This window comes from Leucoraja erinacea, chromosome 11 (assembly GCF_028641065.1).
Source record: "Leucoraja erinacea ecotype New England chromosome 11, Leri_hhj_1, whole genome shotgun sequence".
Classification (NCBI taxonomy): domain Eukaryota; kingdom Metazoa; phylum Chordata; class Chondrichthyes; order Rajiformes; family Rajidae; genus Leucoraja; species Leucoraja erinaceus.
The window spans coordinates 3,384,848-3,399,613 of NC_073387.1; the positions used below are offsets into that span (position 1 = coordinate 3,384,848).

The 14,766-nt window shown below is 47.6% G+C and overlaps 1 protein-coding gene across 2 annotated transcripts in view; it reads left to right on the forward strand.

Annotated features, from left to right (window-relative positions):
• Positions 1 to 10,667, forward strand: part of LOC129701419 (programmed cell death protein 4-like) — a 54,133-nt gene extending 43,466 nt beyond the window's left edge. For both annotated transcript variants that reach the window (XM_055642575.1, XM_055642576.1), the window contains exons 8-11: positions 365 to 472; positions 2,223 to 2,333; positions 5,936 to 6,075; positions 10,143 to 10,667. In XM_055642575.1, the coding sequence (XP_055498550.1) occupies positions 365 to 472; positions 2,223 to 2,333; positions 5,936 to 6,075; positions 10,143 to 10,203 (420 nt within the window). In that variant the 3' untranslated portion in view covers positions 10,204 to 10,667. The remainder of the gene's footprint in view (positions 1 to 364; positions 473 to 2,222; positions 2,334 to 5,935; positions 6,076 to 10,142) is intronic.
• The last annotated feature ends 4,099 nt before the right edge of the window (positions 10,668 to 14,766 follow it).

Genomic DNA, 14,766 nt, shown 5'->3' on the forward strand with positions numbered 1-14,766 from the left:
AAACATACTGTGCTGAAAGTGAAATTTCTCATGAGCTGCAAGATCAGTCCTATTGTGTGCAAGGCTTGTTGGAGCTGCCAAAAATAACAAACTAGCCTGGATATGGTACAAGTCTCTGTTTTACATTTACAAATGATGCAATGCATTGGAAAGTTTACACCACTCCCTCTCCAGTTCATTGTGTCAGCTCCCCCTTCACTATTGGTCCAGCCAGCCTCCATCCCGTCCCTTGTTCAGTAAAGCACTCCAGCAAAGGCCTGACTCCACCACAAACCGTTTCCTGAACTCCCTCAAGGGGCGTTGCACGGCTGCGCGACCGGTGGGTGGGAGAGCGCGTGAAGTAACTCTTTGAACTCTCTGCCAGATGAACCTCCTGCTGAAGGAATACCTGCTGTCCACGGACACTGCTGAAGCTGAGCTCTGCCTGCAGAACCTGGAGGTGCCCCACTTCCATCATGAGCTGGTCTATGAGGTACCTTGGCCTTTGCTTCACCGTTAACCTCTGCTCCCCCTCCTCCCCCTCCTTTGAGTCTCTTGATCTACATGCACTAGATCAGAAGTCCACCACACCCTGCGGGAAGTCATGAGGCTGCTGGTGACCACTAGGTTATACAGTCTATGTATGTGTCCACACCTTGTGGAAGGACAGCACTGTAGCCACTGTCATTTCACTTGCACTTTTTGTGCAATGTGACAAATGAACCGTTGTATTGTATTGTATTGTACTGTAGCTGGTCCTGAATTTGCTTGGTATCTGAAGCAATTCCAGACGCATCTTCCCCCATTTGCTTTGGCAGAAGTCCCTTTGGCTTGCCGTTCTAACTATTCCCTATCATGTATCTACACACTGTAAATGGCTCGATTGTAATCATGTATTGTCTTTCTGCTGACTGGATATCGCGCAACAAAAGCTTTTCACTGTACCTCGGTACACGTGACAATAAACTAAACTAAAACGGACTCCATCAACTAATCCTGGCATAATCTCGGCATTTCCCCCAGGAAACCACACAGGAGTTGCAACACTGATCTTTACACCACATCCCTCCACTTCATCCAGGAGGCAAACACTCCTCCCGGCTGGAGCAGCTTGTATGCCCAGAAACACGTGCGATGCTCAAGGCATCGTCAGCTCTGCAGAGAGAAAAGCAAACGCAGATTGGGCAACCACCTTGCAGGATGCCTCCAATCTGTCTCCACCAAGAACTGTGGCCCCCTAACCTCTGTCTCCAGGGACCACCTCCCACTTGCAACCTTCAACCTCAGCATCAGTTGCAATCATTTCATTCCCTTGGCCTCTTTTGTTTCAGATCTGCAGAGTTAACAATATTCCTTCTGGTAATCCCAGGTAATTGCTCTCCTTTTTATTTTACCCTTCATTTAAATACCTTCTCAACTCTCATAGAGAGATACAGCGTGGAAACAGGTCCTTCGGCCCAACTTGCCCACACCGACCCACATGTCCCAGCTACACTTGTCCCACCCACCCGCATTTTGTCCATGTCCCTCTAAATCTGTCCTATCCATGTTCCTGTCTAACTGTTCCTTAAACGTTGGGATAATCCCTGCCTCAACTACCTCCTCTGTTCCATACACCCATTTACCCCTCAGATTCCTATTAAATCTTTTCCCTGTCACTTTAAACCTATGGTCTCTGGTCCTCGATTCACCTACTCTGGGCAAGAGACAATGTGCATCTACCCGATCTATTCCTCTCATTATTTTACACTCTTCTAAAAAATCACACTTTATCCTCCTGCGCTCCAAGGAATAGAGACCCAGCCTACTCAACCTCTCCCTGTAGATCAAACCCTCTAGTCCTGGCAACATCCTTGAAAATCTTCTCTGTACCCTCTCCAGCTTGACAACACCCTTCCTTTTTGTTCCGGTGCTCTTCCCCATTCACACTTCCTTTCACCTCAAGTTTGTCCTGCTGATCACCCTCTCTCTCTCCACCCTGTCTTCCACCCTGTCACTTGCCTTCCTCCTTGATCTCCACCCCGCCTTGTTCTCTGCCTCCTAAATCTTGTTTCCTTCTTCTGATGATTTGCACACTTTCTTCCACAGATGCTGCCTGACCCGCTGAGCAGTCCCTGCTTCCATTTGCATGTCTTTCATTCTCTCACTCTTTCAGGTCCCCCTGCAGTTGGTCCCCCTGTGTGTAACATCTTGGTTTTGCCCCTGGACCTCCATTGACCTGTGCTTTCCTGCTCTGCCTGCAGGCTGTGGTGATGGCCCTCGAATCGACCAGTGGCAACGCCTCCAATTTGATTGTGAAACTCCTGAAGAGCTTGTGGGAATCTGGCTTTGTAACTCTCGATCAGATGAACCGGGTGAGTTTGTTGTTGCCTGGAAAATCCGTGTGGAAAAAGACCATGAGAAACAAAGGAAATCACCTTTTGTTTAGTTTAAGGGCCTGTCCCAACAGCATGCGCTTGCATGCGGCGAGCGCGACCAAACCAGAAGCGGGGGCCGCGCGGAGGTCAAGTGATCCCCGTACAGGGCTGGTCCCAACAGCATGCGCCTGCATGCGGCGAGCGCGGTCAAACCAGAAGCGGGGGCCACGCGGAGATCGAGTGAGTGACGTGAAGTTCGAGCGAAATCCACGGGATGTTCGCGCGTGACGTACGGCGTCAAGACGAGTCCGGCGTCGAGACGCTGCGTATTCCCGTCGAGGCGGTGCGTACGGCGTCGAGGTGGCTACGGGCCGGCAGGCCGTTGCCGCGTGGAAGTTTTGAACACAGTCAGTTTTTCGGAGCCCCGTGCGATGTCGGGGCCAGCTCCGCTCTACTCCATACGGCTCCGGCGATCGAAGTGGGACCGGCCCCGCGGGGCCGTACGGCTCAAGCGACCACGTTGGGTCTCGCGGGACCGGCCCTTTAGATTACTTTAGTGAAACAGTGCGGAAACAGGCCCTTCGGCCCACTGGGTCCGTGCCGACCAGCGATCCCCGCACATTAACATTATCCTACACCCACGAGGGACAGTTTTTACATTTACCAAGCCAATTAACCTACAAATCTGCATGTCTTTGGATTGGGGGAGGAAACCAAAGGTCTTGGAGAAAACCCCACGCAGGTCACGGGGAGAACGTACAGATTCCATACAGGCAACACCCGTAGTCGGGATCCATCCCGGGTCTCCAGCGCTGCATTCGCTGTAAGGCAGCAACTCTACTGCTGTGCCACTGTGACCGCCCTATTTTAACCTTGATATTTAAGTTTATCATCTCTAGCTGCAGTGTGGCCTATTGAACAGAGAAGGAGAACTCAGTGGGATAGGCAGCATCTCTGGAGAGAAGAAATGGGTGACGTTTCGTGTGGAGACCCTTCTTCAGACATCCAGCACCTGCGGTTCCTTCTTTGGGAAGGAATGGTTTAAACTGAAGGTAGACACAATAAGCTGGAGTAACTCAGCGGTTCAGACAGATATCTGTGGAGCGATGGAATGGGAGACGTTTCTGGTCGAGACTTCATCATTCTGAAACGTCACCTATTCCTTTTCTCCAGAGTCTGACGTGTTGAGTTACTCCAGCTTTTTGTGTCTATCATCTGAACGAGATCTCTGTATTGTGTAATTTCCCCCTTGTATTGTGTAATTTCCCCCACATTTCATCTACTCCAATATTTATAAAATTATGCTTTTGAAGTTGTCATTTCTAATAATTCCAATCAGGTTTCAGCGATCATATTCCATTGTGATTCCAAGCTGTGTGTGAAGCAAGAATTGTGGTAGTTCAGTTATCTCTGTCTTTTCTTGGGTTCTTGTCATTCCTCTCAGCAGAAACAACTTATTGTTTCCTTACCAAAGCTTTTCCCACTGTTAAGTAACTTCACCGAATTCTTAGTTACCATATTTCCCGGCATCCAAGATGCTATTTTTTACTCTAAAATAAGGCCCGCGTCTTGGAGGCCGAAGGTTAGGCCGAGCAATGCCACTCTCGTAGCGACTGCTCCGTGGAACCTGCCACGCCTTCGACCCTGGAACTGTGTGAAGTGGGAAGCGGCTGTAAAAGGACAGCGCCACTGTGGAGGGGAGAAGAGTTCCTTTCCACAGCGTGTGCAGAGCCTGGCCCGGGTCAGCATGGCCTGGGCTGCACAAAGTAGTAAACATGGCTGGGCCTCCAGGGGTAAAGTTGCGGAGAGGGCTGGAGCGTTGAGAAGGAGGGGGTCGGAGATCATGGCAGCAGCTCATTCACTCACTCACTCATCGCTGCCGCGGCGCTCTGGGCGCGGAGCCACCGCATTGGGAGTGAAGTAGGTCGGGCGGCTGCGAGCGGCCGCGGGGACCGGACAGCGGAACCGGCCGCCACCTCAGCAGCTTCTTCTGCCGGCCGCCAGCTACGGTGTCCTTCGGCACTGGCGCAACCGATGGAGGTGGTGGGGTGCGTCTTTGACGCAGGTGCGTCGTCATTGCCGGGAAATACGGTAATTCCCGGCGATCTCAGCTCCTGGGGCCTCGACACTGATGATATTCTGATTTGTGCCGCTCTCTAAGCTGTGGCTTCTGAGAGCCAGGTAGTTTCCCATCACACTGAGGCTCATCCTAAATGCAACTGTTGGAAATGGCTGCCAGTCCCTGAAATGGTCGAGCTGCAGTGAGAGAGGTGGATGAGACCACAAAGTAAGGCCCTATGTGGCCACTCGCCTGATGCTGGAGGTCAACACTATTTGTAAGGAGGCAGTGGAGATATCCAGATTCCTGACTAAGTTTAGTTTTTTTTAGTTTAGAGATACAGCGTGGAAACAGGCCCCTCGGCCCACAGTGCCCGCACTGACCAGTGATCCCTGCACATTAATGCTACCCTACACTACACACACTAGGAACAATTTACATTTATACCAAGGCAAACAACCTACAAACCTGTACATCTTTGGAGTGTGGGAGGAAACCGAATATCTAGGAGAAAACTCCTCGCAGATCACGGGGAGAACGTATAAACTGCGTACAAACGGCACCCATGGTCGAATGGTATGTTAGCTTTCATAGCAAAAGGATTTGAGTATAGGAGCAGGGAGGTTCTACTGCAGTTGTACAGGGTCTTGGTGAGACCACACCTGGAGTATTGCGTACAGTTTTGGTCTCCAAATATGAGGAAGGACATTATTGCCATAGAGGGAGTGCAGAGAAAGTTCACCAGACTGATTCCTGGGATGTCAGGACTGTCTTATGAAGAAAGACTGGATAGACTTAGTTTATACTCTCTAGAATTTAGGAGATTGAGAGGGGATCTTATAGAAACGTACAAAATTCTTAAGGGGTTGGACAGGCTAGATGCAGGAAGATTGCTCCCGATGTTAGGGAAGTCCAGGACAAGGGGTCACAGCTTAAGGATAAGGGGGAAATCCTTTAAAACCGAGATGAGAAGAACCTTTTTCACACAGAAAGTGGTGAATCTCTGGAACTCTCTGCCGCAGAGGGTAGATGAGGCCAGTTCATTGGCTATATTTAAGAGGGAGTTAGATGTGGCCCTTGTGGCTAAGGGGGTCAGAGGGTATGGAGAGAAGGCAGGTACGGGATACTGAGTTGGATGATCAGCCATGATCATATTGAATGGCGGTGCAGGCTCAAAGGGCCGAATGGCCTACTCCTGCACCTAATTTCTATGTTTCTATGGTCAGGATCGAACCTGGGTTTCTGGTGCTGTAAGGCAGCAACTCTACTGCTGCACCACGGTGCCACCCAAATAACAGGATGAAAACAGGTCATCTGGTTGTGAACTCACTGCAGTTCATGGGAGAATGCAGCAGCCAGGTTTAGTTACACAAACAAGAGTGACTATTCCTAACAATTAATGGATTGTCTCTGAGGTACTTGGAATGACCTGGAGTTTATCCAAAGGTGATATAAGTGCAGGGCCAATTGTCTTTTATGACCACAACTTGCTGAACACACAACCTTCCTTGTCCACCCATCCCCTTCTCTTCTTCCTCAGGGATTCAAGCGGGTCTTCGAAGCCATGCCTGAGATCAGCTTGGACGTGCCAAACTCTTACAGCACGCTGAGGGGCTTTGTGGAGCTTTGCCATCAACAAGGTGTCATCACCAAAGCACTCCAGGAGCAGTGCCCTACACGGTAGGATGTGCCAACGCTTGCATTCAACGGCTTTCCCTAAATCAGGCTTGAATCTCGCGAATCAAGTAACTAAAGTTTCAAAATCAAGCTTCAGGATAAGTAGTTGGGGGTAAGAAGTAGTGGACATGGGTTCTGTAGAAGGGATGTTTAAGGAGTTTCAGAAAGGATAAGTTTTAGCACATTGGCCTTCATCATTCAGAGTATTTTGTATAGAAGTTGGGAGGTTCATGTTGCAATTATATAAGACATTGGTGAGTCTGCATTTAGAGTATTCTGTTCAGTTCTGGGCACCATGTTATTGGAAAGATGTTGTCGAGCTGGAGAGGATACAGAGAAGATTTACAAGGATTTTGTTAGGACTAGAGGGTCTGAGCTATAGGGAGGGGTTGAGTAGGCTGTGTCTCTCTTGCCTTCCAGGGCCTTCCTAGTTTGGACCTCCATTATATTGCATGCCTGCATAACACAATATCAAGAGAGGTGAATCGAGGACTAGAGGACATAGGTTTAAGGTGAAGGGGAAAAGATTTAATAGGAATATATGAGGGGCAACTTTTTCACACAAATGGTGGTGGGTGTATGGAACACACTGCCAGAGGAGGTTGTTGAGGCGGGGACTACCCCAAGAAACAGTTAGAAGGTACAAGTTTGGAGAGATATAGGCCAAACGCAGGCAGGTGGGACTAGTGTAGCTGGCCGGTGTGGGCAAGTGGGCTGAATGGCCTGTTTCCATAGCGTATCACTCTATGATTCTATAAAGCATAAATCACAGGGAAGCAGAGTGGGTAATGGTGATCGGAGTCTCAGGAATGAGTGGTGCATCTGTACATGGATTTGAAGCAGAGAGAGGAGGCACATTGTTAGCCACCGTCAATACCTTTCTATCTTTACCGTGGAACTGCGGCTCAGATTCAGAGGACCGTTGTTGAGGTTTGGCCTCCAGGGCCTTCCTAGCTGGGATCTCCATTATTTCACATGACTGCATAACACAATATCAACTTCCCTGATTCAAAATGTCACAATATTTTGTGCAGGGGAGCGAAAAAAATTGCAGAGGGTGGCGGAGAATTGGATAGGACATAGGGGAGATCTGCGATGGCGTAACACCAGGTCAAATGGAGGAAGTTGAGGGGTAATTGATCCTTTGTGTTGCCTGCTGCTAATGACAGAGCAGTGGGACCAGCCCAGGGGTCAAGCTGTGGGGAGAGTGAAACCGAGCTAATACAACAGATGGACAACTTGCACCAACACAGAGACAGAAAACAAATTGCCTGACGCTAAGATCAGATTTTTTTTTCCTTTCACATTTCCAACATTGGCAGTTTTTATGGTCTTTGTCTTAAATTGAGAGTCAATGCATTAAAATGATTGTAAATCTGCTAGCACAGGAGCAGTGGGTGGTTAGGACATGTGTAGGAAGGAACTGCAGATGCTGGTTTACAGCAAAGATAAGACACAAAATGCTGGAGTATCTCAGCGGGTCAGAGAGTGCATCTCTGGAGAGAAGGAATAGTAGATGTTGCAGGTCGAGACCCTTCCGTCTGAAGAAGGATCTTGACCTGAAACGTCACCTATTACTTTACTCCAGCGATTCTGTCTGTCTGACCTGCTGAGTTACTTCAGCTTTTTTCTGTCTTATCTTCTGGGGGTTATGACATGTCTGTCTGCTAACTTGCAGGCTGTTTTTGGGGAGGATAGGATAGGGTGCTATGAAGATGAGATGCTCCCCAGATACAGCTGTCTCAGGGGTGATGGAGGGGGAGGAGGGTTGCAGCAGCCACTGTGGTGGCTTCAGTTGGAGGACAGTGAAGATGCTCACTGCAGTAGTCTGACCAGGGTGGTTCTTGTAGCTACAGCCGTAGGAGGTCTTTAACATGGCCCGTCGATCATGTCTTGAGCCAGCTGTTTTCATTTGTTGGAGTGCAAGATATTACAGAAATAGAATGTAAATACAAAACAAAGCACAGGTTTCCTGTACAGGCCGTTGCCAGTGTGGGTCTTTATTTTACACAAGTACACTGCACATAGTCACACATCTATACGAGACTGATAAGATAATGAATATATCACATGACACAAATCACACCATTCTGGTACTCGAGTTGTTAAAGTTACAATGACCTTTATGAATAAGACAAGGAGGAAGTAAAGAGATCCCGGGGCTGCAATGTACCCCTGTAGCCCAATGTACCCAACGTAGGGGGCTGGGGAGAATGTCTTTACCAAGGGTGGGGGGACAGGAATACAGAGTGGGTCTGGTTGCAAGGAGCTCTCATGCAGTTAAGGGGTGGATTAATGTAAGGGGGAAGGAGTGAGTGGATTAGTTTAGTTTAGAGATACAGTGCGGAAACAGGCCCTTCGGCCCACCAAGTCCCCACCAACCAGCGATCCCCACATATTAACACTATCCTACAACTAGGGACAATTTACGCATACACCAAGCCAATTTACCTACATACCTGTATTTCTTTGGAGTGTGGGAGGAAATCGAAGATCGCTGAGAAAACCCACGCAGGTCATGGGGTGAATGCACAATCTCTGTACAGACAGCTCCCGTAGTCGGGATCGAACCTGGGTCTGGCAGTTATAAGGCAGCAACTCTACCGCTGAGCCACCGTGCCGCCCTGGGGAGGGAGGAGCAGGAGGATAGGTTCCTGCAGAGACGAGATGGGCCTAATGGCCCACTTCATATTTTAAAACTGGAGGCCCACAGAACCCTGACGTGGGGTTGGCTGTAATTTTTATTTTAAATGTGTAATGTTTAGTTTATTGTCACGTGTACCTCTAAGTTAAACATTGGTCCTGCATATGGGCCACTTGTTTCACTGGCATAGATGACCAATAATGCCCCTTTATACACCTCCTTTAATGTACCTATATATCCCAAGCTACCTCACAGGATTATCATAAACACCTTTACACTGAACAACACAGGACCCAGATAGCTTGAATGACACAGACCTTTTCCCCAGGGAAGGGGAATCAAGTACTAGAGGGCATAGGTTTAAGATGACAGGGGAAAGATGGAAACATGAGGGGAAAATTCTTTGCACAGACAAAGGAGGGTATATGGACGGAGCTAACAGAAGAGGTGGTCTCTGAATAACATGCAAAAATCATTGGGACTGGCTTAGTTTGGTTTATTGTCACGTGTACCGAGGTACAGTGAAAAGCTTTCAGCGTGCTACCCAGTCAGCAGAAAGACAATACATGATTACAAACAAGCAATTCACAGTGTACACATACATGATTTGAGGAAGGACATCCTTGTGATTGAGGCAGTGCAGCGTAGGTTCACGAGATTGATCCCTGGGATGGCGGGACTGTCATATGAGGAAAGATTGAACAGACTAGGCTTGTATTCACTGGAGATTAGAAGGATGAGGGGGAATCTTATAGAAACATATACAATTATAAAAGGACTGGACAAGCTAGATGCAGGAAAAATGTTCCCAATGTTGGGTGAGTCCAGAACCAGGGGCCACAGTCTTAGAATAAAGCGGAAGCCATTTAAGACTGAGGTGAGAAAAAAACCTTTCCACCCAGAGAGTTGTGAATTTGTGGAATCCCCTGCCACAGAGGGCAGTGGAGGCCAGATCACTGGATGGATTTAAGAGAGAGTTAGATAGAGCCCTAGGGGCTAGTGGAATCAAGGGGTATGGGGTTATTCATTGGGGATGATCAGCCATGATCACAATGAATGGCGGTACTGGCTCAAAGGGCCGAATGGCCTCCTCCTGCACCTATTTTCTATGTTTCTGTGAATAACGTTTTGTGCAAGATAAAGCTAGTAAAGACTGATCAAAGATAGACTGAGGATCTCCAATGAGGTATGTAGCAGTTCAGGACTGCTCTCTGTTAAATAGCAGGTAAGCACCTTGTTATTTTTAGCACAGCATCTGAAGGCAGGTAGGTCGGGGTCCTGGATGTAGGACCTCCTGTGCAGTGTTGGGCGGGATGTTTTCCACTCTCTACAAGGTGCAGCTTAAGTGCAACTGCAGCCCATTATTTGTGAAACATTGACTATCTTTGCTCAGCGTTGCATGTTCATCCACTCTCTCCCTCTCCAGTGACGATGGGAGCTCTGTGGACGATGGCACCAAGAACTGCATTACTGAAGCAGCTCAGTGAGAGGCCTGGCGGTCAGATGGAACGTGATGCGGCAGTGGGAGGCCTGAGCAAGGGTGGTGTTTGGATCTGCAGAATGAAGGGGTCTGAGGGTGCATCAGGCGGGGAAGCAATCCTGTCAGAGTTCCATTAATTGGTCTGCCTGCTGCCATGATAAAAAAAAAATGCAAACCCTACGCTATAAATGTGCTTTTGAACTCCCTTCTCATAAGCATGGTATCCCCTGCTCCATTTTGATCTTGGATCTTGTGGACTTAGTGCTGGAGGGTTTATTTTAGAGCTCGGGACAATGGATTGTGGAACTTTGAAATGCTTCCTGTTAAAATGGAACTTTTAAGGAATGATTTGGTTGGGAGTGGGTTTACTCTGTGTGTTCTCACACCGCAGTGAAGAATAATCAACCGTAAATCCAATCTGTAACATTCAGAGTCTCTGTGGCCTCTTGAAAATAAAACAGTTTGCTTGATCATGATGTCTGTGGTTTTATTTGAGTTCTAATGCAAGGAGAGTTTTATGGCGATACATGGATAGGACAGGCTTGGAGAGATATGGAGCAAGCGCAGGCAGGTGGGACTAGTGTAACTGAGACATGTTGACCAGTGTGGGCAAGTTGGGTCGAAGGGCCTGTTTCCACACTGTATCACTCTATGACATGGATCATTTGTAATGGGCAATTAACGTATGCTGTTGGGACGTAGGAAGAAGTTAATTTGTTTGGGAGTGTGGGGCAGTGGGAGGTGAAATGGAACCCACAAGTTTCTACAGGCGGAGTGATGGTGAGGCTGTACATGTGCCCGCTGTGCCACTGTGCCATCCTCTTCTGAGGGCTTGCATTGATCTGACTTTGAAGACCTCAAAGTGACCATTTTTAAGTAGCACCTACAACTTCCCAATGACCAATGCATGGAGACTCACAATCCACCTTGACAATCAAGACCTGCAGAGTTCCCCAAATGCTGGTGGCAATGTATAGCACAGGGGTGGGGAACCTTTTCATGTTGGAATGCCACATTAAGTTAGCTGTAATCTAATAAGGCCACATCCAAGAAACTTCAATTGGATAAACTTCAAAATGTACATTATTTTGGAAAAATCTAACTACTATGTACTAACTTCAAGAAAATGAAAAAAAAATGTTAATTCTTAAGTTAACTAACCTTTTAATGACTTTGCTGTGACTGCTTTTTGTGGGAAAGCATTTGAACATTTGGTTGCATCATGGAGGTACGCAGTTTCAGCTGATCTTCTAGATGGGTGTCCGTCATTTGTGACCTTAAGGGCGTCTTGATTTGGGTTAGGTAAGAGAATGTCGATTTGCAGCAATAAGTGGTTGCAAAGCAAGAAAGCATTTTTCGTGCATGTTGTCGAAGACGTGGATATTCTATTGAATATTTCCATATTTCAATCTGATCTTTCTTAGCGTCAAATAAGGACTTTAAAATGTCATCTTCTGAGAGCTCAATCAATTCCATCTGTAGTTCTTTAGGAGCCTTGGATACATCAACTTGGTGAGGTTGAAATGCTAACTTGAATGCTAAAAAATGCTAATTTTTTTAAATCTTCTTTTACTCTTTGGTATTTTAAATATTTTTAATGAAGAGGATTTCCAAAATCTACAGAGTGATTTAGGCCATTTGGAAAAATGGGCTGAAAGATGGCAGATGGAGTTTAATGCTGATAAATGTGAGGTGCTACACCTTGGCAGGACAAATCAAAATAGGACGTACATGGTAAATGGTAGGGAATTGAAGAATACAGTTGAACAGAGGGATCTGGGTATAACCGTGCATAGTTCCTTGAAGGTGGAATCTCATATAGATAGGGTGGTAAAGAAAGCTTTTGGCATGCTAGCCTTTATAAATCAGAGCATTGAGTATAGAAGCTGGGATGTAATGTTAAAATTGTACAAGGCATTGGTGAGACCAAATCTGGTGTATGGTGTACAATTTTGGTCGCCCAATTATAGGAAGGATATCAACAAAATAGAGAGAGTACAGAGGAGATTTACTAGAATGTTGCCTGGGTTTCAACAACTAAGTTACAGAGATGGGTTGAATAAGTTAGGTCTTTATTCTCTGGAGCGCAGAAGGTTAAGGGGGGACCTGATAGAGGTCTTTAAAATGATGAAAGGGATAGACAGAGTTGATGTGGACAAGCTTTTCCCTTTGAGAATAGGGAAGATTCAAACAAGAGGACATGACTTCAGAATTAAGGGACAGAAGTTTAGGGGTAATATGAGGGGAACTTCTTTACTCAGAGAGTGGTAGCGGTGTGGAATGAGCTTCCAGTGGAAGTGGTGGAGGCAGGTTCATTGGTATCATTTAAAAATAAATTGGATAGGCATATGGATGAGAAGGGAATGGAGGGTTATGGTATGTGTGCAGGCAGGTGGGACTAAGGGGAAAAAAAAATTGTTCGGCACGGACTTGTAGGGCCGAGATGGCCTGTTTCCGTGCTGTAATTGTTATATGGTTATATGGTTAAATACGTTCATTTTACGATTAAAATTAAAATAATAAAGGATGAACAAAAACATATTACTAAAAATAAAAGGATTTGTTCTACAAAATTTGGATTCATTCGAAAGGCCGCACTTAATGGCCCAGAAGGCCGCATGTGGCCTTAAGGCCGCAGGTTCCCCACCCCTGATAGCTTCTGGATCATGTGGTGTTAGAATGAGCAAGTCCAATGGATAACTTCCCCTTCCATTCCCATACCGACATCAACTGGCAAGGATTGGAGGGATATGGACCATGTACAGGCAGATGGAGTTTGTTCAATTGGCATAATTGATGGCACAGACGTGGTGGGTTGAAGGGCCTACTCCAGTGCTGCATATTTCCATGTAATTTCAAGATCAATAACAATGCTAACCCAAGACTGGGCGATTGTTTTGCTGAACACCGTCTGCCTGGTCCTACGTGATCTCCTGGTTGCCAAACACTTTAACTCCCCCCCCCAATCCCACATTGACCTTTCTGTCCTGGGTCTCCTCCACTGTCAGGGTGAGGCCCAGCGCAAATTGGAGGAATAGCTCCTCATATTTCAGCTTACAACCCAGCGGTATGAATATTGATCTCTCTAACTTCATTTAACCCTTGCTTTCCCTCCCTCTCCCCTTCCCTCTGCCACCCTAATTATCTGACTAGTTTCATTGTCTTTCTGATTTATTTTACTAATTGTATGCCTCCTTGTCACCTCCCCTACAGCTAACAATGAGCCATTCTACATTTCCTTACCATTGCATGCTTTGATCTTTTGTTTTCACACCTTACTCTTCCCTATCTCTAGACCCTCTCCCCCGACACTCAGTCTGAAAAAGGGTCTCGGCCCGATCCATCACCCTCTCCAGAGATTCTGCCTGTCTCGCTGATTTGCTCCAGCATTTAGTGTGATTCATTTTTGTCTTATTGTGTGAAAGACATCATTTTGCATGCTATACAGGTAGATCTTACCTTAAATGAACACAATCATACCAGACATGAGAACAATAGATTGTGCAAAAAGGGAATGGCCAGAGTGCAGAATATAGTGGTGCAGCTGGAGAGAGAGAGGGTGCAGATTTAAAACACAGTGGCTGATTTGCAGTGGTGTAGATTGGAAGATCAGGATTACATCCTTGGCATATGAGAGATCAGGTCAAGAGTCAAGAGCATTTTATCGTCATCTGTCCCAGATAGAACAAGGACATTTTTACTTGCAGCAGCACAACAGAATATATAAACATAGTACAGGTGCACAACCTTTTATCCGAAAGCCTTGGGACCAGACACTTGTCGGATTTCGGACATTTTCGGATTTCCGAATGGAAGATTTTTATCGTAGATTAGGTAGGCAGCGCGGGCGGCTTGAAAAGTCTGGAGCGACTGCCTCCTCCCCGGAGACCGGGGAATCATTGTAAATCATTGCATAAATGTTAGTCAGTTAGTTTGGAGGGATTTTATGTGGTGGTGGTGGGGTGGGTGGGTGAAGGGGTAAACTTTAATTCTTAGTCCCCTACCTGGTCGGCGACTCCCAACATCGCGGAGCTGGGGGCTCCGTCCGGCCGCAGGCGGCGCCGGTTGTAGCTCCGACCCCGGCAACTCAACCCCTGGCTGCGAGGCGCTCCAAATCCAGCGCCGCCCGCAGCCCCAGCTCCGCGAACATTGGGAGAAGGCGGCCTCAGCGCCCTGGAGCTTACCGCACAGCGACCCGGTAAGGCATTGCCCGCTTCCCGCTCGTATCCCAGCGCTGCGACGCCGCCGACTCCCAACATTTGCGGAGCTGGGGGCGTCCGGTCGTGGGCGGCGCCGGATTTGGAGCGCCTCGCAGCCAGGGGTAGAGTTGCCGGGGTCGGAGCTACAACCGGCGCCGCCCGCAGCCCCAGCTGGGAGTTGGCGGCCACAGCGCTGCGGAGCTTACTGCACGGTGACCCGGTAAGGCATTGACCGCTCCCCGCCTCTCCGACCAGGTAGGGGACTGTAAAATGACTTACTGCACACACAAGTCTTTTACTGTAACTGTTTATTAAAGTAACTCTTTGGCACTATGCTGTAGCTGTCCGTGGTCATCACTGGAGCTAGAGAG